At 41.9% G+C, this 22,751-nt stretch overlaps 1 protein-coding gene across 7 annotated transcripts in view; it reads left to right on the forward strand.

Annotated features, from left to right (window-relative positions):
- Positions 1-1,647: 1,647 nt before the first annotated feature.
- Positions 1,648-22,751, forward strand: part of vps13c (vacuolar protein sorting 13 homolog C) — a 79,483-nt gene continuing 58,379 nt past the window's right edge. Inside the window, exons 1-6 of one of the 7 annotated variants that reach the window (XM_064336784.1) lie at positions 1,648-1,929; positions 5,574-5,617; positions 7,134-7,176; positions 15,263-15,358; positions 16,084-16,116; positions 20,532-20,633. In XM_064336784.1, the coding sequence (XP_064192854.1) occupies positions 1,830-1,929; positions 5,574-5,617; positions 7,134-7,176; positions 15,263-15,358; positions 16,084-16,116; positions 20,532-20,633 (418 nt within the window). In that variant the 5' untranslated portion in view covers positions 1,648-1,829. The remainder of the gene's footprint in view (positions 1,930-5,573; positions 5,618-7,133; positions 7,177-15,262; positions 15,359-16,083; positions 16,117-20,531; positions 20,634-22,751) is intronic. The other 6 variants (XM_064336786.1, XM_064336787.1, XM_064336785.1 and 3 more) reach the window with 6 other exon arrangements.

Here is a 22,751-nt window from a genome sequence, read left to right on the forward strand (position 1 = left end):
TAGGATGATTAGAAGGATTTTATTCTGGTAGAAACCATTTCATTTTATTCACAATACCTGTTGGCCACATTCACATATCAGGAATCCTTCTGGAAATCTATTTTTAAGTGATACTTAATTATTATTATTATTATTATTTTTATTATTATTATTATTATTATTATTTTATACAGATCACATTATTTGTTAATGCAGCACAATAAAAACAATAGTCATGTTTAAAGTTAACAGTTCAATGAATGGAAAGTACTGTGTCAGAATCATGAAGGAAAAAGAAAATTTCTGGGAATATCCATACTTTCTGTTTTTCTAGTCCCAAATTTCTCTTCGCTGGAATTTTCAGTTTGGCAAATTGCATTAGTGCTGGCTAGTGAACAGGAAACAGTGGAGACAGATGTCTTAATTTTCTGTGATAAATATCTTAAGACAAGACTTTTGTTTTTTTTAATCAAAAAGTATAAAAATTATGTTTATAGCCTTTCATTAGCCTTACGGATGTTAAGATATCTGTTATTGTCAAAATTATTGACTAGTTAATTTCAGTTTGAGTGTATCTCATATAGCATTATACTTACGTGCTCTTCTTATGAAATGTTTGTTTTAGCAACAACAATAACTTTTACAAGTTACAGGCAACAACTGAATAGTGCAGATATATTTCTAGAAGCAGGTAAACCAGCTGTACTGTGTATTTTACCATGTTGTAAGCACATTCCCATAAAATGTCCTAGGTTTGCACTGATTTACTAATCACTGACTTTAAAAACATTGCACACTTTCGTTGCATCCACAGTCCTCGCTTGCATACATAAGAAATCATTACATGTATTAAAATCGATTCATAAATAAATAAATAAAAATGAGACTACTTCCTAATGAATTTCAGAGATACTGATTCATGTTTATGCTGTCACAATGCAGAACTGGTAAAAGTGGGTAATTCACAATACTACCAGGTTGACAAAACACATACTAATTTGCATTTCCCCTTCAAAGCCACAAATTAATCCAGTTGTAAAACACAGAAATATTATCCACAAATCGTTGTCATGCTGTCTGAAAATGAAACGGGACACTCACAAGGCATCAAAATAATTTAGAAATTCCTGTTAAAAGGCCAAAAATAAATAAATAAATAATAATAATCATTAATTCATTCATAAATTATGCAGTTACAGTAAATGTTTAACAAGGACGCACTATATGTTACACAGATGTAAATTCATACATATTCGCTCTCTCGATTTGTAATGAAACGGGGGGGTAGTTTATATATCTTTTTAACACAACTTAAACGGGTTGTTTGCCTACTCAAGAAGATAGTAACACTTTTCTTTCTTTTTTATAAATCAACCGAAATTTATTGAATTGTATATTTCATAGAAAAGCTATTAGCAAAAAGTACATAAGTAATTTCTCTGTGCAAATTGGTCATAACGTGACTGTGGTGACTCCACTGACGCTATAGCTATTGCTAGTAAATTGACGGTTTAGCAGGAGGCGACCCCTTAAGGGGGAAAAAACCGGGCTGTCCTGTATGGTATGGTGTCCACATAACTGCGATAATATCTCCTTAAAGATCAAACCGCCACAGTCTCAGTGAAATTGCAGCGCATTTGTCTTGTTCAATCCAAGTACCTACATCTTATTTCCGAATCAACTGCTCGTGCTGTCAATAGCAGCCAGACATAGGTAGTTGATCGCAGATTCAGCCTTTTCAGTTTCGATACCACCACTCGACTTGAAAGGAGATCTCAGCCACATCACGGGATTTGCACTTCAACATCTAAGAACCCTGGTCAATTGGCTAGGGTGTGCTACGCATAATCATGGTGTTTGAATCTCTGGTCAGTGATCTATTGAACAGATTCATCGGAGACTATGTGGAAAACCTGGATAAGTCCCAGCTCAAGATTGGTATTTGGGGAGGTATGGACAACAGTAAAAGTATGCATGTCCTCGCAAATGTAAACAGCTGCTAAACAGCAAGCTAGCAAGTGACGACGTGAAGTATCGAGCTGCGTAAACAGCGCCTAGTACAAAGTGCTCGCACCTGCACTGAAGAACGCAACTCTCTGGTATTCGGTATTTTTTTAAGTGTAGCTAGCTTGCGATTACAGCTAACTGTCTGAATTGCTAACATGATAGCTTGCCAGAAAGCCTCCTTGACAATGCTGTCTGTCGGTGTATGGTTTTCATAAAGAATATAACGTTAATGCCTTACTAAAATAGTACCGAAGCTTTGACATGTCAGATATTAGCTGGCAATGTGACTTTGAATGGATGAAACCTGTAAATGCTGCTGTAGTTAACATTGCTAAAATTACGTACATGCAATTAGCTACGTAGCTAAAACGGGTATAGGTATCGATAGGTGGTAAGACGCCGGAGATAGCTGCGTGTACATTGAGTACTGTCGATTTTTTGTTTTCAGGATTTTGGGCTTTCAAAATTTTTTTGATCATATCGCATTATCTAGACGAAAACAAGATGTATCTGTTAAAGGGTTCATGCCATCTAATGCATAACTTGACCTGCATTGAAGGCTGTATAGGTTATTTGAATGTCTGCTACATGCAGATAGCAATTACTGTACTTCCTACGGTGTTTTAGCAAGTCTTTCATCTTTCGTTACTGTATTATTTTTTCTTGTTATATGATAACACGGTAATGGAATTTGGCATTCGTATTTATTAAATAACTAGGAGCCGTGTAGAAAAATGGCAACAGAGAGAAACATACTGCAATATGTTGTTCACTAAAGGTGTGTTTTTAAGAAGTAGTCTGTAAAAGAAAGTCTTGTCCTGCAGGTATTCCTGTGCCCTGTTTGTGTTGGCGTATAGCCTACGTATTTCAGGCCACGTGGATCCTGTTCAAAAGACTTGTTTAATTTCAAATTTTAGAAGTGCTTGTCTCTATGTTGTCCATTGTGTCCCGCAAAACATTGCTAAACATTACAAATATTAGCCTATGTTAAAGATCTGCATACACATTGCTTTCTGATGAAAATGTCCGATTAATTTTTGCATCGGCTATTCTAAGTCTTTCTCATTGTCAGTGCTGTTGACGTTAAGGTGATCATTTGAATTTTGATAAATATTTGCATAGGGCTTCTGAGTTCTGCTGTATTTTGTTAGTTTTCTGACAGGTGTGGCCAATTCCTCTGCCCTCTGCTTGTTTAGTTATCAGCTTTATGTGGTCATACAGGATTCTCCTGATGGGGCGCAGTCCATACCAGATTCCTACTGGGCTCCTGCACAATGGCAACTTCCATACTGTTCAGCTCGCACAGGCACACAGCCTTTCATTACCTATAATGGAAAGTTCCATCCATATTTTCAACAGCACTGAGTATTGGGGCCCTAAATTTTATTTCTTTTTGTACCGAGTAGCTGGTTCTGCAGCACTCTCTTTTAATAAAGTTCAAAATGTATAATCATTGGACACCCCACTTTGCATGATAGTTGTTTCGAGCAGTGGTTTCCAAACGTCTCCTCGGGGACCCCCAGATGGATCCAGGTATTTGATGTGTTCCACCTCAAACACACCAGATACAACTGAAAAAGCCCTTGAATAGTTCCACTGGGTGTGCTTCAGATGTAACGTATCAAATACCTGGACCGTTCTGCATGTTATCCTGCTATGTTCCTACAGATAAAACAATATCAGTAGGCCATGTATATTGTTATAGCAACTATTATTATTATTATTATTATTAGTAGTAGTAGTAGTAGTAGTAGCAGTGGAATACTCCCTTAGCTAGAGTCGCCTACATAGCTTCCATTCAGGTATGCAACTTGTCATTTAAGCCGCTTTCACATGACAAAAATCATGTGAAAGTGCAACATTCAACGCCAAGTAAGGCGATGACTACTCATTGGAAGAATCAAGTACCTCCAGTGGTTAAACCAATGTCATACATCCAGGAAGACGAGAAACTGAGACATGCAGAATAAACTATTCTTTCATTCTTGAAACTGCCTGCGTTATACAGAGCTGTGCTGTGATTAGACGTGCCACGAAAGGTCAAACTAGGTCAAAGTTCAAACAATTTTGTGCTGTGCACTTCGTGTGGTGTATTGTTGCCAAGTTGGGCATCAGTGTTCCCCCTTGAGACCTTAATGGTTTGATGCCATTTCCTGCGTTTTGTCTGATATGTTAACTCTGCATGCATGGTTATAATCCCAGTTCCACTGGCACTCTAAATGGCGGAGCATTGCATCACTAATGCATCAGACAGGGTTTTGTGGTTTGACACTATAAGAATCAAGCAGTATTTCTATGCGAGACATGCAGTCTGTCAATCTGATAAGAACGATTCATTGCGAGTGAAATTGATTCTTTGCTTTCACATTATTACTGCGACAACATTTACTATGAAGCCCAGTTAATATAATATAGCCTAATTTAATATAATATAGTATAATATAAAACTGCATTAAGAAAGAAAACACTTGAGTACACGAGAGATACAATGTACTGAATATTAAAAGCAGGTGCTTACACACAGATGCGGTTTCTGAGTTAATTAAACACATAATATCCCAGCTAATACTCACAGTTGAGCATAAAAATACTGGGTTGGATCAGTTGCCCATTATTTTAGCAACCGTGGCTGGAAGGCTGTTGAGGTTTGTTTGGCAGGAGCCTCTGAATAAGACAGCTGAACAATGGCTAAGGTGATATTGGAATGGGAGACGGTGGGAAGGACATAATCAACTAGCCCCAGGCAACTGGTGGAAAGCTCATACTTTTCAACTCTAATGGGAGGGGTATGGGCATAACAGACTAGTGACTCTGAATCCGATGCAGATATCATCAAGAACAGTCAATCAAGAACTTTGCAGAGATGGGTAGTAAGATTTGTGTTTTTTTATTTTTGCCATTTCCTGTGTATATGCAAGATTTATGTTTGAATGTATGTACACAGACAACACATTTGATTTGGCTTTATTTGCGCTGTATCATAAATTGCATATGTGGATGTCCCTTACCATGTATACATTCAGAAAGCTTCTTTTTGTACCTGAAGAGGTAAAAGTAGACAGGCCTTCTCCTTTCATTACCATTTCCTCCTGTGCTTTGTAGATGTTAAAGATTAAAGAAAGGAAATTGAATTATTCTCCAGCATGCCTCGTCAGGCTGTTTGTTAGATTACAGGCATTTAGCAGACGCTCTTATCCAGAGCGACTTACACAACCTTTACATAGCATTTGCATTGAAACCATCGATACAGCTGGATATATACTGAAGCAATGCAGATTAAGTCCCTTGCTCAAGGGTGCAATGACAGTGTCCTACCCCGGAATCGAACCTGCGACCCTTAGGTTACTAGACCAATTCCTTACCCATTGTACTACACTGCTGCCCGAGCAAAGCACTATGGATCAATCTTGGTTTTCAGAGCTAAACTTGTGTGTGTTTGCGTACGTGCTTTGTGCGCACGTGTGTGTGTAAAAATCATGCCTATTATATTGATGATGATGATACACTGTATGCCAAATACCTTGTGTTATTAGGAGTGATGTAACATTACTGTCATACAGCTATTTTGTTTCTGTTTTTCTTTGCAGGGAATGTAGTGCTGGAAAATCTACGTGTTAAGGAAAATGCATTGGTAAGTAATAAGAACTAAAGCCATTTAAACTGCTTTGCATTGGGAGTGATATGTCCATGCCTGCTGTGGTGTATTTCAGATAAAAAAGGCTTTGATAGATAGCCACGTGGTTTTAACAAGCTCCCTGACAGAATGGTTTGGGAACTGCAAGAGAATGATTGCCGATTGTCTTCTCAGCTGGTACTCAGCTGTGGAACTTGCATAGCCTAATTTTCCAAATTCAGAGTCTATTCTGTTTGGAATACTTGTGTCATGGGTGCAGCCACAGAGCCTAAGGCTGGGTTTCATCCTGTAACATCTGGCTGGAATGCTGTTACCGAAACAAACAAAACCCTTGTGCTGTATAATCCTCATATGACTTATACTTCTGCTGTTTCTCAGTTAATCCAATATTTCTGAATTACAGTATGGCAGAAACTAGGGGATTATCATATTTTATTGCATTAAGCTGAAAGTGTGAACAGTAACTTATAAAAGCTGACCATTAACACCATGATTGTAAACTGTAAACAAACGGAAATGGTAACTGTTGAGATGTAACCTATTTCAGTCAGTGTACCATAGGGGAATAGTCACACAATGTACGTGTATGTGTTTAAAGGCAATAAACTAAGCTCAGGCCCCCTGATATTTGTTCCCAGTCCTACCAAGGTACGATAGCCAGCTATTTCATAAGTAGCATGTGGCGGTGCTCTTAGTACTGTCATGACCTCCGGTAATTTCATTGAGCTCATCCAGTCCATATTAGTGTGACGTAAGATTGTATTGCTCTATCTTGGTCTGTCTTGATTATTTACCACAGATACGTAACTTGCTATTTTGTGCTCTTTGCTCTTATGGGTAGACTGTACGCATCCTCCAATGGTTGTCCCTCAGCATAGTAGTCTGCATGAAATGGCCTCAGTAGAAATAAGCATCCTGCCTGATGGTTTTTGTTAAGAGGTTTAGCCTTAGCCTCTGACAGAGACACGCTTTAGATTTATAGAAAGAGCAGTGGAATGAGAGCTTGCCCTGACAGCTTAGAGGTGCTGGCTGCTGACTGGCATTACTGTGGTGTTACTGTACCACTGATTACCAGCGGTCCACTCACACAGCTGATTAATCGAGGAGAGATCCATGACTCATTTATTGGCACCGCAGTTGTAAATCAATTTCCCAATTTGTTCTGAGTTGAGGCTAGACCAAGAGTGGCCCTGTGACTGTAATACTCTAATGGCAGACAGTCTTGTTGTAAATAACAACTAATCTCCTTCTGATGTTTCAGTTAGTTAGAACCTGACAACAGTGTTGCTCTCTGTGTAGAACACACAAATTGGCAAACCTGTATCAGTGTAGATAAATCGCTGTCCATTTAATGAAATGTTTATTTTTTAACTTCATGTTCTATGGTGATCATTGTGCACAGTGGGTAATGATCGCAGGGATACCTGTGTTCTGTCCAGTGCACTCGATTATTGTGGCTTACTTTTTAAGTGACGTTAGGAGAAACTCATGTGCCGCCTTTTTCTTCTGACAGAGTGAGCTGGATGTTCCATTCAAAGTGAAAGCGGGTCAGGTTGGTGAGTATCGCTCTTGTCTCAATTATAAGGGTTTCCTAGCCCAGGGATCTCACGCATTAGTCTTGTATAACCGCAGGATGTGCTGACTTCTGATGGTTCAGTTTGCGGCCCAGTGCGTCCTTACGCGTGCTGTGAGTAGTGGCAATAGAATTTCCTCAAAGGGGAAGTCAACGAAGCTTGCTGTATTGTGCATTGATTTGTATGAATGTTCTCTTTAGAGAGACCAGAGAATCCCTTCTATTCCTGTAGTCTTTAAGGAACACACACACATGCACACACACAGGCACACACACACACACACTCGTGCGCACGTTTTGCTGTTACTCTTGGCTGTATCACACTTGGAGAAGCCTCTAGCCATAGTGTTCTTTATGCATAATCTTTGTAAAACACTACATCCAGGTGCGTGTCACTGACTGTGATACATTACATTACATTACATTACAGGCATTTGGCAGACGCTCTTATCCAGAGCGACGTACAACAAAGTGTATAACCATAACCAGGAACAAGTATGACGAAACCCCTAGAGAGAAGTACCGGTCCAAGTACAGGGAACAACCGCATAGTTCAACTTGGACCCTGGTGGTTAAACTGATTAACACTAACAACGAGAACGGCAACAACGCAATCTATGGAAAAATAAAAATAAATAAAAATACAAGTAGTCGTTAAGACTGGCGCATCAACTAAGTCACCTATTAAACAGCTGCCTAGTTACACCCTAAGTTTAGTCATTTACAGGGGGGAAGGGAGGGATGGGGAGAGGTGCAGCCTGAAGAGGTGGGTCTTCAGTCGTCGTTTGAAATTGTTCACAGTCTCAGCTGTTCTGACCTCCACAGGGAGGTCATTCCACCATCGTGGGGCCAGAACAGACAGGAGACGTGTTCTGGAAGTGCAGGTGCGAAGAGGGGGAGGTGCTAGGCGTCCTGAGGTAGCAGAACGGAGGGATCTGGCTGGCATGTAGGGTTTGAAAATCTTGTGAAGGTATGCTGGGGCTGATCCTTGACTGCCTGGTATGCTAGAACCAATGTTTTGAATTTGATGCGAGCTATAACAGGCAGCCAGTGGAGGGTAGTGAGCAGGGGAGTTACGTGGGAGTGTCTGGGGAGGTTGAAGACCAGACGAGCCGCAGCATTCTGGATGAGCTGCAGGGGTCTGGTGGCAGATGCCGGTAGTCCAGCCAGAAGAGAGTTGCAGTAGTCCAGCGGGATAGAACCATTGCTTGGACCAGGAGCTGGGTTGAGTAGGTGGTGAGAAAGGGGCGGATTCTGCGGATGTTATATAAGAAAAATCTGCATGCCCGGGTTACTGCTGCAATGTTGTTGGAGAGGGGCAGCCTGTTGTCCATCATCACTCCGAGATTCTTGGCGCAGGGTGATGATGTCACTACGGTGTCCCCTAAGGAAATGGAAAAGTCGAGGAGGGGAGAGGATAGAGCAGGAATAAAGATTAGCTCCGTCTTTCCCGGGTTGAGCTTCAGGTGGTGATTGTCCATCCAGCTCTGTATGTCCCTCAGGCAAGCGGAGATGCGGGCAGGGACCTGTGTGTCCGATGGGGAGAAGGAGAGAAAGAGTTGCGTGTCGTCGGCATAGGAATGATAGGACAGGCCATGGGCAGATATTACAGGGCCAAGGGATCTGGTGTACATGGAGAAGAGAAGGGGACCAAGGACTGAGCCCTGGGAACTCCGGTAGTGAGGGGACGGGGTGGTGATACCTTACCCGCCCAGGCAACCTGGAAGGAGCGGTCAGAGAGGTAGGACTCAATCCAGTCAAGGACTGTGCCGCGGATCCCTGATGCTGCCAGGGAGGACAGGAGGGTAGAGTGGTCCACAGTGTCAAATGCAGCGGAGAGGTCTAAGAGAATCAGGACAGAGGAGAGGGAGGCTGCTCGTGCGGCATGGAGTGACTCACTGACCGAGAGGAGTGCAGTCTCAGTCGAGTGGCCAGGCCTGAAGCCAGACTGGTGGGGATCAAGCAGGTTGTTCTCAGAGAAATAAGCAGAGAGCTGGTTAGATGCAGCACGTTCGAGTGTTTTGGATAGGAAAGGGAGGAGAGATACCGGGCGGTAGTTCTGAATGACTGAAGGATCCAGTGTGGGTTTCTTCAGCAGCGGGGTGATGTGGGCCTTCTTGAAGGATGAGGGGAAACATCCAGAAGATAGGGATGAGTTCACGAGGGAGGCGACAAAAGGGAGGATGTCTGGTGTGATTGCTTGAAGGAGAGATGAGGGGATAGGGTCGAGGGCGCAGGTGGTAGGGCGGTGGGTGAGCAGAAGCTGGGAGACTTCAGTGTCTGAGAGGAGAGAAAATGTGGAGAAACAGGGGGCGGAGGACGCAGAGGGGGCGGAGGACGCAGAGGGGGCGGAGGACGCAGAGGGGGCGGAGGACGCAGAGGGGGCGGAGGACGCAGAGGGGGCGGAGGACGCAGAGGGGGCAAAGGAGGTGCGGATGTCTGCAATCTTTTCGTCAAAGAATGCTGCAAAGTCATCTGCAGTGAAGGAAGACTGGGGTGGAGGAGGTGGCACGCTGAGGAGAGAAGAGAAAATAGAGACATTGCATACATTGCGGGTGCTGGGCAGAGTTTCTCCGGAATTTGTTTTCTGAATTTTTTTCTTTTCCCAATGAGAGGCCTGGTTATATTATATGGAGTAAATGCATTGGGAGGCCCAGTGGGAGGGTTGTGAATCATGGGCTCTGGGTGTGAGTTCGGTTTCTGAGCCGCTGTGCCTTTTTAACCGTGAGAGACTTGGCCGTATTGAGTGGATAAATCTCTAGACTCACTGGGAAGGCTCTGAATCATAGCTGGGATAAGCTTTGAGCCAAATAGCACCCTGTTGTGAGAGTGAATGAGAGATGTGAACAGACCAGGGAGGCTGTCTCTCTCCCAATGCCTTCCTTTGTCCCTCTGTGAATACCTTCCTGTGATCTTATTATCACTATTGTCGCAAATCCATAGAGAACTCACTGTCATCATTGTTTCAGCTCAGAACCTGAGCATTGCCTGGTGGATGGCGATGGAGAAAAGGAAAAGTAATGTTTATTCAGCTCTTGTAACAGATGTTTGCCGCTACACGTGTTTAACACTTTGGCTTTATTCACCACCTAAATTAAACACAGCGCCTTCCAGTTCTGATTTTTATTAAGCTTTATTCGGGTTTGGAGCCTTGACATTTGAACCGTAGCTAAACTAACTTTACAACTTCATGAAAATGTAGGCATAGGCATGTTTGTCTTTCTGAGACTGGGGAAAGACTGGCCCAAGTGGAATAGAGGTTAAGAGAAGCACATTAATTGAGGTTTCTTTGTGAATGTCATATCCAGTTAAATGCATGATATTCTAGTGACTAATGTTCTCAGAAATGTAGTTTAATCGTTCTAAATAATTCATAGTCTTTAAAATCATTGGCTCAGGTAAATGCTCTCTGCTCTGGTTATGCTGAAGCACTTGGTCCTGATGCAGTGATGTGGCTCATGTCCAGAAGTGAATCTTGACCTCGCCCACGCCAGTTATAGCCAGGAGTCCCGTGGGGCGAAGAATAATTGGCTGTAGTCTGGGAGGGAGGGTCTAATTAGGGGATATTCCCTCAGTCAGGACAAATGGGTGTCTGCAGTTTCCCTGCTCCAGGTCTGCTGAGAACAGAGCTCTCTGTGGAGTGGCTCCTCTGCAGGGTGTATTGAAGCAGTGACTAGGAATACTATACAGTGAGTGTTCCACGTGTTTACTGCTAGAGCTCTCAGCTTAGAGCTGGCTGCTTTATACTTCTCTGTAAACTAATTACAGTCCATGACCAAGTTTAGAGGTAATAGTTTTATCTTATTTGCAGAGATCTCTCATTTGCCCAAATCAAATTGAGAACATACCAGTTAAAATGAGAACATACCAAGCAGTCTGCAAAGGCTAGACTTTCATGTGAAGAGCTGATTGAGCTGGTAGATGAGAGTGGACTGGCTTGTTAGGATTGTAAGCAATAAAATGTATCCCAGTGAGCACAAGCTCGAATTTAGGTCTGGACATATAGATGGGTGGAAATCTAGGTTGAGAGATGTTGTGACATAAACCGACTAGGTTAGCTCCAATTTAGCTCTTTTGTCCTGGTCCGCAATAAGACTTTAACTTTTCAGCAAAATGTAGCCGGGTTTTCACCAAACATTTAGATTCTTGTGCTCACTAGAATTGCATGCACTTTTTTATTTGAGCTTCCTTTTGTTGTCTTTAGCCAGCTATTATAGCTAGCTACTGTACATACACTACATTTCCAAAAGTATGTGGACTCCTGAACATCACACCCATATAGCCTACACTTGGTGAACATCTCATTCCAAAACCATGGGCAGTAATATGGAGTTTAACCCCCCTTTGCTGCTGTAGCAACCTCTTCTGCTACAACCTCTTCTGGGAACACTTTCCAGTAGATTTTGTAACATGGCTATGAGGATTCGCTTCCATTCAGCCACAAGAGCATTAGTGAGGTTGGGCCCTGATGTTGGGCGTAAGGCCTGGCTCGCAGTGGGCATTCCAATTCATCCTGAAGGTGTTTGATGGGGTAGAGGTCAGGGCTCTGTACAGGCCAGCCACGTTCTTCCACACCAAACTCAGAAAACCTTTTCTTTCTCTGCTTTGTGCATAGCGGCATTGTCATGCTGAAACAGGAACTGTTGCCACAAAGTTGGAAGCTCACAATTCTCTAGATTGTCATTGTATGCTGTAGCATATAGAAGATTTCTTTCCACAGGACCTAAGGAGCCTAGCCCAGACCAAGAGAAACAGCTCCAGACCATTATTCCCCTTCCACCAAACTTTATAGTTGGCACTATTCAGGCCACTACAGTTTGCACTGTCAGACTGCCAGATAGTGAAGCGTGATTCATCACTTAGGCTAAGGGAACGCTGCTCCAGCGTCCAAGGGCGGTGTGCTTTACCCCACTCCAGCTGATGCTCGGCATTGCGAATGATGAACTTTGGCTTGTGTATGGCTGCTCGGTCATGAAAACCCATTTCATGAAGCTCCTGACCCAGTTCTTGTGTTGACGTTGTTTCCATAGGTAGTTTGGAACTCTGTAGTGAGTGTGGCAACCGAGGACAGACCATTTTTGCTTGCTACCTGCTTTAGCACTCGGCGGTCCTGTTCTGTGAGCTTGCATGGCCTACTGCTTTGTGGCCAAGCTGTTGTTGCTTTTAGGCATTTGCATTTCACAGTAACAGCACTTACACTTGACTGGGGCAGTGCCAGCAGGGCATACATTTGACGAACTGGCTAGTTGGAAAGGTGGCACCCTGTGACAGTGCCACGTTGAAAGTCACTGAGCTCTTCAGCATGACCCATTCTACTGCCCATGTTTGTCAATGGAGATTGCAGAGTTGCATATGCACCTGTTAGCAATGGGTGTAGCTGAAATAGCCGAAACCACTAATTAGAAGGGGTGTCCACATACTTTTGGAAATGTAGTGTATATCTAGCCACATTGCTGCGAGCACCCTTGATTTATGGACTGCTGAAGCACATTAGCAAGCCTGTCCCACTGCAGTAACCTTGTCCTTTGTCAGTTCTGCAGGGTGAAGAACTCCCTTTCCGGGTGACACAATGGGCAATTATTTACTGCCGCATGAGAAAAGTTTCCCTGAGGGTGGTCAGGATTAAATTCTGCTCTGTCAGGTCCATAACTGCATCAAAGCCAGTGTTTTTAACCACCTACACATTTCTCATTGCATTGTTAAGGTAGGAGCAGAAGCACATGCTACTATAGGTAATGAAAACCTGCATTGTGTTTCATGGCTTGGTGGGTTAATAAATAATATTAAAATTACATATTGGAATAGAGCTCACACTAATACAGAACACCTGACTTTGGACAAATTAAAACACAACAAACTATAGCCTATTTGCAGTGGCACTGGTTTTGTGATGTAAGAGAATACTGTCATGAGAACCTGTTATTTGCCTGGGTTTTGCTCTGGGACATTTTTCAGGTCTGTATTTTCAGGCATACTGAATCAGAGATGGATGGACCTAGTGTCATATTTTCCAGTGAAGAAGAGCCCAAAGATTATTGTTCATTCAGAAACACAAACCAGGGCGCATTGGTTTCCTAATGGGGCAAGTTCTGCTGTCATCTCAGAGCCGGCCTGCTCCCTCAGGCAGGTCCAGCTGACCGCCGTAAAGCCCTGCCTCTGATTGGTCAGACCACCAATTACAGTTTGCTCTTGTTCTCTTTGGGAGGCCAGAGAAGGCCTTCTGAATCCATTAAAAGCAGTTAAAGGCAAGAGTAAATTTGCTCAGCCCACATGCTGTAAACTGATAAAAAACTGCTCGGTTCCAGTTCAGCCTATCTTCTCGAGAGCCAGATGCTGGAGTTGCCAGGTTACCTCATTTGTTTCAGTGCGGCTCTGAGTCTGTGCTGGAGCCTAAACTCTTGGGTCTGGCCCTTGCAATGTCCTGTTTACCCGACCTTACAATTGCACTTCCTGCTGCTCATACCCCTCTGGTGTAAAAAGACGGTTATAAAAAAAAAACGAATAACTTTAATAACTCATTTATTGTGACCTGTTTTTGTTCTTTTGCCATCAGCCATATTGCTTTCACAATTCCTAAAAACAAAGACCTAGTTCTTTTTCTTGGTTTTCATGGGCAAAGCACACAGTCAATTTAATGGTAATGAATAAAGCTTGCTTCGTTTACTCTAATTTGCCATAGTGAGTGAATGAATCCATTAAATGTAGAGCAATTTGTTCGTATAGGAATAAATCATGTTGCGGCAGCAGCAACATTTGGAAAGTGATTATTCACAAGGCGTGAGCTGTGAAAGGCCAGCTTGCCTTTCCAATTTACTCAGACCTGACATTTTGCAGCATTATGTAATATGTAACCTTAGAAGCTGTGTTTTGTATTCTGAAGGGTTTCCTGTCAATTGCTTTGTTTTGCCTTTGAGAATGTGTAGCTGTAGAGAATGTGTTTCCATTTAGACTGACTGGATATTTATATTGAATTCAAGGTCCTAGGAGATGCACACTGATGTTCAGATGCATTTCTACATAAAATGCTTATTTTATTATTTCATTTTTAGGATGGGACCAAAGAGCCGAAAGCTCTTCAGCACAGTTGAAGCTTGTTCCATTGCACAAATCCAGTACAACATGCAAATCATATTTAGTGTTTCAGTATTTTAGTACCGTTCAAGTATTGTTGCCTTATTGTGGCTATTCCTTGTGCAACAGATTAAACATTGAGCAATTGACTGGATTTTACTGATGTATCTACTTCATGTATCATTATCCAGAACTGTGCCTACTTCAGAGTGAATCTTGGTTGGATTTTTATTTGCTTACCCTTCACCCACATAGACTTGGCGTGTTTTATAATTCATTGCGCATGCTGCAGCACATCTCTCTTATTCAGACGATAGGCCTGCATAAGATGACCATTCTGCATGAGATGACCATATTTATTTTTTTTAATCATTATAATGTTTACAGAATATAGGTTGTTTTTTTCCCCTTTGACAGTAGGGTAACTGGCTGATCTTTCCCTGATGATGTCATTAAGTTGATATTAGGCATTGATAGGCTACTGCCTCTATTTATGAATATTGTATTTTCTTCCTATGCAAGTGACTTGTTTTGTGTGATGTGATGTTGATGTTCATTTTCTTCTACTGTTGCCCTATTGCCTATTATCCTGATAGTTACCGTATTCACATGGATATTTTATGGTAATTGGTTGCTCTGGGAATTAGTAGATTAAATTTATTTGACCCTTGTGACGTCAATGATCAATCCGTAACGGATGTGTTTTGTTAAAGAGCAATCTTTTTGGAGCTCTTGTTAATGCATGCCATCTGATGCATAATTGAAACAGTAATGATGCTGCTCTGAGGACTTCAGTACATCCTGCATGTAGGGCTTTGTGTCTTAATTAAACGTATTTGTGCTTTCGCTGCCTTTTTAAGGATTTTACCTCTGCATTTTGAGTCTCTTTTGAGTTTCTTTATCGCATTGTTTTGCCTTATGTACTTTTCTTCTAATTACATTCAGCCTTCCTCCTCTTGCATTTCAGTATTGCTGTAAATGCCCTAATCTTTTTCCAGGTAAGCTGACGCTGAAGATTCCCTGGAAAAACCTTTACAGTGAGGCAGTGGTTGCGACGCTAGATGGTCTGTATCTTCTGGTGGTCCCTGGAGCGAGTAAGTGCTATTTTAATAAACATGTCCTCACTCTCTGTGCCTTCCTTTTGGACTGATTAATCTCTATATGCAGTCTTATCATTTATCGCTAAGAGACAAGGCTACACGCAGCATGTTCTTCCATTACATAAAAACACCTTGAAAGCCACACGTGGCTAGCACAATGCTACACAGCAGGCACAGATCTTTCACTGTTATATTCAGTTCCCTTTTTTGGGAGGGAGAGTAATTTTGTTGAAGAAAGTGGTATGATTCAAGGTCTGTGTCTTTTATTGCAGTTACAACTGTGACAATACTTCTGTACATTGTTTCATGACTCATGACTCACGACTTCCATAAAACAATTATGGGAATTGATCTTTTGTGCTTTCTGTCAGAATATACCCTGGAACGAAGAAGAATATAATGAGAATATCAGAGACTCATACACACTCGGAGCCCAAATATGCAGCTTTGTGATAGATTTCATAAAATGTTTATACACCAGACATTATTTTTCTGCTATGTATGACCCTATGTGCCCCCCCCCCCCCCCCTTGCACCGTTTGGTGAAGCTGCAGCCCTCTTTTCGTTTACATATGTGCCTGCACATTGTGTTAATGACAAGTATTAATCAATTCAGTACAATTGAATTGAATTGATTAATACTTTGTTTTCTAATTGAATTATTATTGCAGTGAGAGAGAGTAGTAGTTGCAGTGTAGTAATAATATTTTGTATTTCAGCGGAGTCTGGTTTATATTCAAGCCCATACAATGGTAAGAACTTTCCAGGTCTCTGGTCTTAAGGTGGTGGATTGCGACAATTGTCATAGCATCCAATCAGTCTTCTTACCCGGTAGTGGAGTGGCCCAGGCGCCCAGGCCTTTAAATTTGTGGGTATGTGCTGCGTGCTAGCCAATATCAGCTTCGGTTTTTTTCCATTAACACCTCGTCATTATCCTTGTTAGTTTGTACCTTCTTTCATGTTCTTCCAAACTCACAGGTTGGGACCTTCAGCTTTAAATGTCTGCTTGGGAAATTTTTGTCTTCTAAGCCTACATAAAAAGTTAGAAAGACATTAAATGTTCTGTAACAATGCATGTAACTTTCTCTTTCTTGAGTTCTGTAGTGAAGCTAATATCACCTTCCTGCTTCTCTTCTGCATTGTTGAGCAGAACTGAAAGACTGCTAGGAAGGGCCCTCAGTCACTTGGCTTATGAGACAAAAGCTTAACCCAACCCATTATCTGTCACCATTGAAGTGGACACTTAAAAAGAAAAAAAGAAAATAAAAAATAGTAAAAACAATCAACCCAATTAGCCTGTAATCTATTAAAACTTCGAGCTGCAACAGAAGTGTTCTGGCTGGAGTCTTTCTGCTGGCCTCAGCTCGTAACCATGCAAACTGACACAGTGCTGTAAGCACCACCATTCGCTGCTGCCCATAGTCAGGCCATGTTGTCTCCACTCACTGGATGAATTGATAAAGGGTTGATATTCTGGGACTGTTTTGGGTAACACGTCTGTCAAAAATGTCTCCTGTCTTGTTTCCCACGATTAAGCACTGCTGCTGTCTGGGTGCTTTGGTAGCTGTTACCTCGACTGTTGTCACAACATGTTTGTCTGGTTTATGAGTGTTGAAAATGATTATATTAGCTTAGCTGAAGGCACGTTTAGGCAATACATTGGGTGGGGGAAAATGTTTTTAAACATCTGGCTATAGAAGTAATAAGTTGTAGGCTTACCTTCAGACGTAACTAATCAATTCTGGAGCAAACTTATTTGTCATTTGATTTTCGCACTGTACCTATTGAATGGTGAACAGTCAAACGAGGAAGACTATTATGTGGAAGAACGATTTTTGAATAGTCATTTTAACCCAAAATGGCAGTTATGCAGCAGCCATGACATTGAACAGTGTTGAATTGTATAGCTAGCTTAAACCAGGATGTGAACATGAATCACCTGAGAAGTCCTGTTCACCAGCTACCCTTCCTTACCATAATGCTGCCATTGTCTGTTGATAGATTTAATATATAGTATTTCTTCCTTTGCTATTCGTATGATCAACTCAGTGTTTTTCTGTCATGGGGTTTTCATGTCTTTCTCTGTGTGCATAGAATAGTTATAGTAGATGTTCAGTATGGTACTTCCCATTATTGAATAATTATTTCTGATGTATTTTCAACTATGATATGGCTCTGGCAGCAGTGTTGTTTCAAAAAGGATTATGTTTGCAAGGCCTTAGATGTCTTTATGTAGGTGTTTTTGATGCTTGAGTATCTGCAATGACGTTTTCAAATTTTGAAAGCAAACAGGACTGTCACGCAAATATACATGACATGTGTGTATCAGACTGTATTCCATAATATTACCCCAGATGTCTCTTCATGTTGTCTGTGTGTCCAGGCTCATCATCTGTATTTCAATCGGAAAAGTGACCTGCTGTTTGCTTCCGTTTGTGACCACTGTGTCTCATAAAGGAAATTGATAATCAGCCACTTCCTGTTGCTTCCTGTTGTAAAGATCAGCAGTTAAAAGCAGAAGCCCTTGACGGGCCTCGTCACTGGCCTTATAACAGGGCTGGTTAATGATTGCCCAACTTTTAGTATCTCGGACATGTGGCAGGAATACACCCAGGGAAGTTTAGACTTGCAACACTGTGGTGTCAGCAGTGTGATTACTGGGGTCAGTGTGATAACACTGGGAATCACACAGAGACAGTAATGTTTTTTTTAAAGTCGGAAACATACTCTAAAGTAACGATGTTGCCGGTTTCTTATGTTTGGACGTGCTCAGTGAATGCGTGTGTCCGTGTGAGAGATGTGAGAGTGTGTTGTGAAATAGACAGCGAGGCAGTGCGAGCGAACTGATTAAAGAGGATAAACTGTCGAAGTGTCCAGCAGGTGTCCGTGTGCCGTATTTGGCACTTTGATGAGTATGGCAAGGCCGAGCCGTCTGACAGCGTTATTCACAGCTTAGTTATAAACAGCTCACGGTGTCGTTTTTAAGCCATTTTCCCCACCCCCTCCTTTTTAATTACTGCCTTTCCGCACGCAGGAAAAAGGCCGAATCAAAACACTCATCCCAAGGCTGATATCTTCAGCTCCCTGTTTTGATTTTAATTACTGATACAAGTTGCGCTTCGTGGCTTAGCAAACAAATGACAGCAGGGCACGTGTTCATTGTTCAGATTAGAGGAGATGTGAAGGAAGCGGAAATAGATGCAATGCATCAGCGAGTTTTTTTCTGTGGCTTTTGTGTATGCAGGATTACTGCATTTACACATGGACCTGGCTATACATTACAACCTCCTCCATATTTTAATGTTAGTTTGGTATACAGTATGTCTTCACTTAGTGTCTCTGACCACATGATTTTATTTTTTTATCCACCACCAATAGCAACGTTTTGTATGAAATGTATCCAGAAATAAAATAAACTGAGCCTCTAACCACCCATTAGAATGTGTGTCCCAGCGTTACAGCTTCCTGAAGTGCAGTATTTATCTCAAACTGAACTTACAGCGTTTGCATACAATGTAATTAGCTAAATCTGGCCAGTATTCAAGAACTTTGTGCTTCAGCACACCCTCAGAATGAGGAAATGAAAGTGAGATATATGCAGGAGGGGGTTAATCGATGCTGAGGTTAATCATCTGGAGAGTCCCTACTGTATATTCATGACTTGAAACTAACATGCAATGAATCCATAAACATGGAGGGGATTTAGCGGCTTTTCTGTGGGTACTGGCGTGCTTCAGGGGTCTATGGGGAAAATGAAAGGGCCTCTTTCTCCAGCCGTTGCCAGGTGCTGCACGTGCTTTTCCCCCTTTGCTTTAGACCAGAGACAGAGCTGAATATTACATTTGATATTAAATGGCTGACATTATACCAGCACACCCATTAAGCAGATGACTAAAGATTTGGATCATATCTTATCTTCCTTTGACCGTTGCTTGTAAACTATTAAGTCAGCCATCTGTCAGGGGGCAAGGTGGGTTCAGAAGGGAGAGCAGATTATCTGAGCCTGCTATTGTGAGCCTCAGGTGTCTAATGATGGCTTTAAACAAGCAGCACCTTCTTCTGAGACTTGAGTCAGCTGGTCTACTCTAGTGACTGTGAGTTTTGGCATCAATGATAATTTCTATAAATGACCATGCAAATACATTAAAGGTGTAATTGGTTAAATGTTTCATGGCAAATGGGTATCCTTGTGAAAACATATATTTCAGTTATAATTACTTTAAAATAATTTATATTTGCATTTTTTTTTTCTCATCGTGACCTTGTTACGTCAGACTAGAAATTTTGTGTTTGACGGTAATGAACACGACCTCCACAGCCTTAGCATAAGTACCAGCAAGCTCAAAGGCTTTCTGCTTGACCAGTAAATCACCATAAAATATATTGTCTATTGTAAAGCCTAAGCATGCTTACTGGTTCTGAAAAGTGGAAGATATACTTTTCCCTATACCTCTGAAAAGAAATGGGATACCTGTTCTGTAGATTCTCTGAGGGAAGAACTAGTTAATCTGGTCCAGTGTAACATTAGCCTCAATAGACTAACTGCTTGGTCAGTATATCACCTGGGGGGTGTGCATCAAATCTTGTGTGCCTATTGTAAAGCCTAAGCATTCTTACTGGTTCTGAAAGATAGAAGGTGTTTTTCCCTGGAAGAGAGAAGATATTTTCCCTGTACCATTGAAAGGGAATGGGATACCTGTTCTGAAGATTCTCTGAGTGAAAAACTAGTTAATCTGGTCCAGTGTAGTTCTGTGACCCCCTAAACTTAAGTCTTGCTGTGCCAGATAATGCCCTCATTATGGCTTCTGGTATGTGTGGCATGCTCACACCCCCAGCCTTTCTGCTTGTATCATGTCTTTATGTCGTACACTCTGCCTACACCTGTTCAATGAGAAACTGCATCCCCAGGACAGTCTTTGTAACATTCATTCATATAAGGCTCATATACTTTGCTGTGTTTTTTGCAAGCATAATGAGGCCTCATATGCCCTGCTTATTGGGTTTCTGTTCAAGCACTAGATAAAGGTATATAAAAAGTAGAGTGAGTATTGTAAAGTCTTCAGATCTGAGGGCAATAAATTTACATTATAAAAGCGTGGAAATGTCATTGACTGTCTGTAAACTGTGCTGTGTGTTTTGATAATATGCATGGTTGATTTTTTTGAAGCCATTAAGTACGATGCAGCAAAGGAAGAGAAGTACATGCACGAGGCCAAGCAGAAGGAGCTGCAGCGCATCGAAGACACCTTGCAGATGGCCGCACGCAGAGGTACGTTCCCGGTCCTGGAGAACCGGCCCGTGACCGCCCCCCCCAACCGCGACCGCCGGCTTTTAGCAGCTTCGCAAGTGCAGCTTCCATGAATCTCTCTCACTGGTTTTCCTCCTCTTGTGCCTCAGTGCTTCTGTTTTTCACTACAGAGTGGACTCACTGTGGAGTCTTCTATGGATGCTGTACCAACAGCCCATTTCTGCTTTGTCTCACAAAAGTCAAATGCCGTCATAGTCAGTGCTGTTTTTTCATGGTGCTCATTCTTGTGATCACCCAGTTCAGCTTGCAGTCCCTGTCCTACCCTACAAGGGTAGAAATCCATTTGTGTTTACGTACCAGCCCATCAATTTGTGCCAAATTTCTCTAATATTTTGCCAGAGGCTAACTTTGGTTCTGAAAGCATGGTAACTCATAGGGTTTTGTTCTATGGATGTCTGTGGATGGATTTCAACATATATTATTATGGATTTCCAAAATATTATTGGTTTACAAGACAGGAACTTCCCCTCTGGATACAGAAATGGATGTGAAAGTCTTCATGTGAATAAAGGAAGGATTGTTTTGAGTTATGGAGTTTTTTTGAAAGGAGGTATGGAAGAGCTAAACGCATTGTTTAGTGCAGCAAACATGATTACACATGGCCTAATACACATTCTCTAAAAGGCATGTAGGATTGCTGCATGAGAAGATGCATTCATTTGGGTTTATCAGCCTTGTAAATGCCTTTATTGGTCATGCTTGGTACATTTCAGTCAGGTTCACCATTGAATTAGATGTACCTCTATTTCAAGGGCACAAAATAGGTAATTCATAGCTTCCCGTATTGATGATTTGTTTGCCTTTTCCATTAATAAGAGCATATTCTTGGTATTCCTTGTACTCATTAACCTTTCTTATGTACCCTCTCTCATTAATAATATTCATAGTTAGTAGTAAAAACTGTGAATCAGAATTAAAAAAATGTCTATGCTGTGGTTAATGATGTCGGTGCCACCAAAGCAAAACTTCCGGACTGGCTTGGGCATTTCGCAATGTTATCTGTCACATGCAGTTTGGTTGTGCAAGTATTCATCTAAAGGGTGCGGCAACAACAAAATCTGCTCCTGCATCCAAAAACATGTAGTCACATCCTTCCAGCCTACAGCGCGAGCAAGGTTGAGTATCATAATGAGCGGTAGCCTATAGAAAATGGGAAACTAACATTGTTGCAGAATCCGTTCCTATATGTGTCAGTGAAATTCAAAGAATGAGATATGTTATGATACAAAGGGTATGCTATTCCACAATGGGGCAAAAATGTTATCCAATGAGAACATTTTTTTCAGTGTACACTATGGCAATCAAAACTAAAATGAATCAAGGACATCTGTCCTGCTGGTAGTATTGCTTGTGTGTCATTGCCCATTCACACAACCGTGAATCAAGTTTTCCAGAATTTCAAGTAATGGCAGATTTGGAGACGGACATGGAGCTGAACCATTAAGTAGAATATTGAATTGCTTGCCTTAATCATAACTGGAACCTTCCGTCTGGAAATCCAGATTTGCTGTCATTAGGATTTAAGTTCTAAAATAAACACATTTCCTTTTACCCAAATCAAAAGCAGTATGCCTTTCTGATGTCCCATGAATGCAGCACGCAGGTAAGTGGGACAGGAAGTTGGAGTGACTCATGTTTTTTTGTTTGGCTGAGGCTGGATGTAGGCGGTAGCTTCCCTAGAGATCGAATGTCCCACGCTCACCTTGGTTGCGTGTTCATTAGAGGTAATAGCCTTTTGGGAAAAAGGACGTAACAAACAGAGTGGAAAGACCTGTGATTCATCACATTGAAATCTCAGAGAAACGGCTTCCTGAAGTCTAGTCGCTGCCTTTAGACGTGCTTAATGCTTGGCTGTTTGTATGCTTTCATGCACGGCTAATGGAAGTGTAGCCCTGGGCTGTCGCTCAGTGAGCAGCTCCCTGAGAATAATACCAGTACCTTGTTTCACCAGTAGATGGGGATGATGGCCACAGGCCCTGAACAGTGGGTAGATTACTGATAGAGCAAACAGCCAGTTCTGTCCTCAACCTCAGCTTCATCCTCTCTTGGTTTGCCAGTGGCACTTAGCCTACATTACCA

This window comes from Anguilla rostrata, chromosome 5 (genome assembly GCF_018555375.3).
Source record: "Anguilla rostrata isolate EN2019 chromosome 5, ASM1855537v3, whole genome shotgun sequence".
Lineage (NCBI taxonomy): Eukaryota > Metazoa > Chordata > Actinopteri > Anguilliformes > Anguillidae > Anguilla > Anguilla rostrata.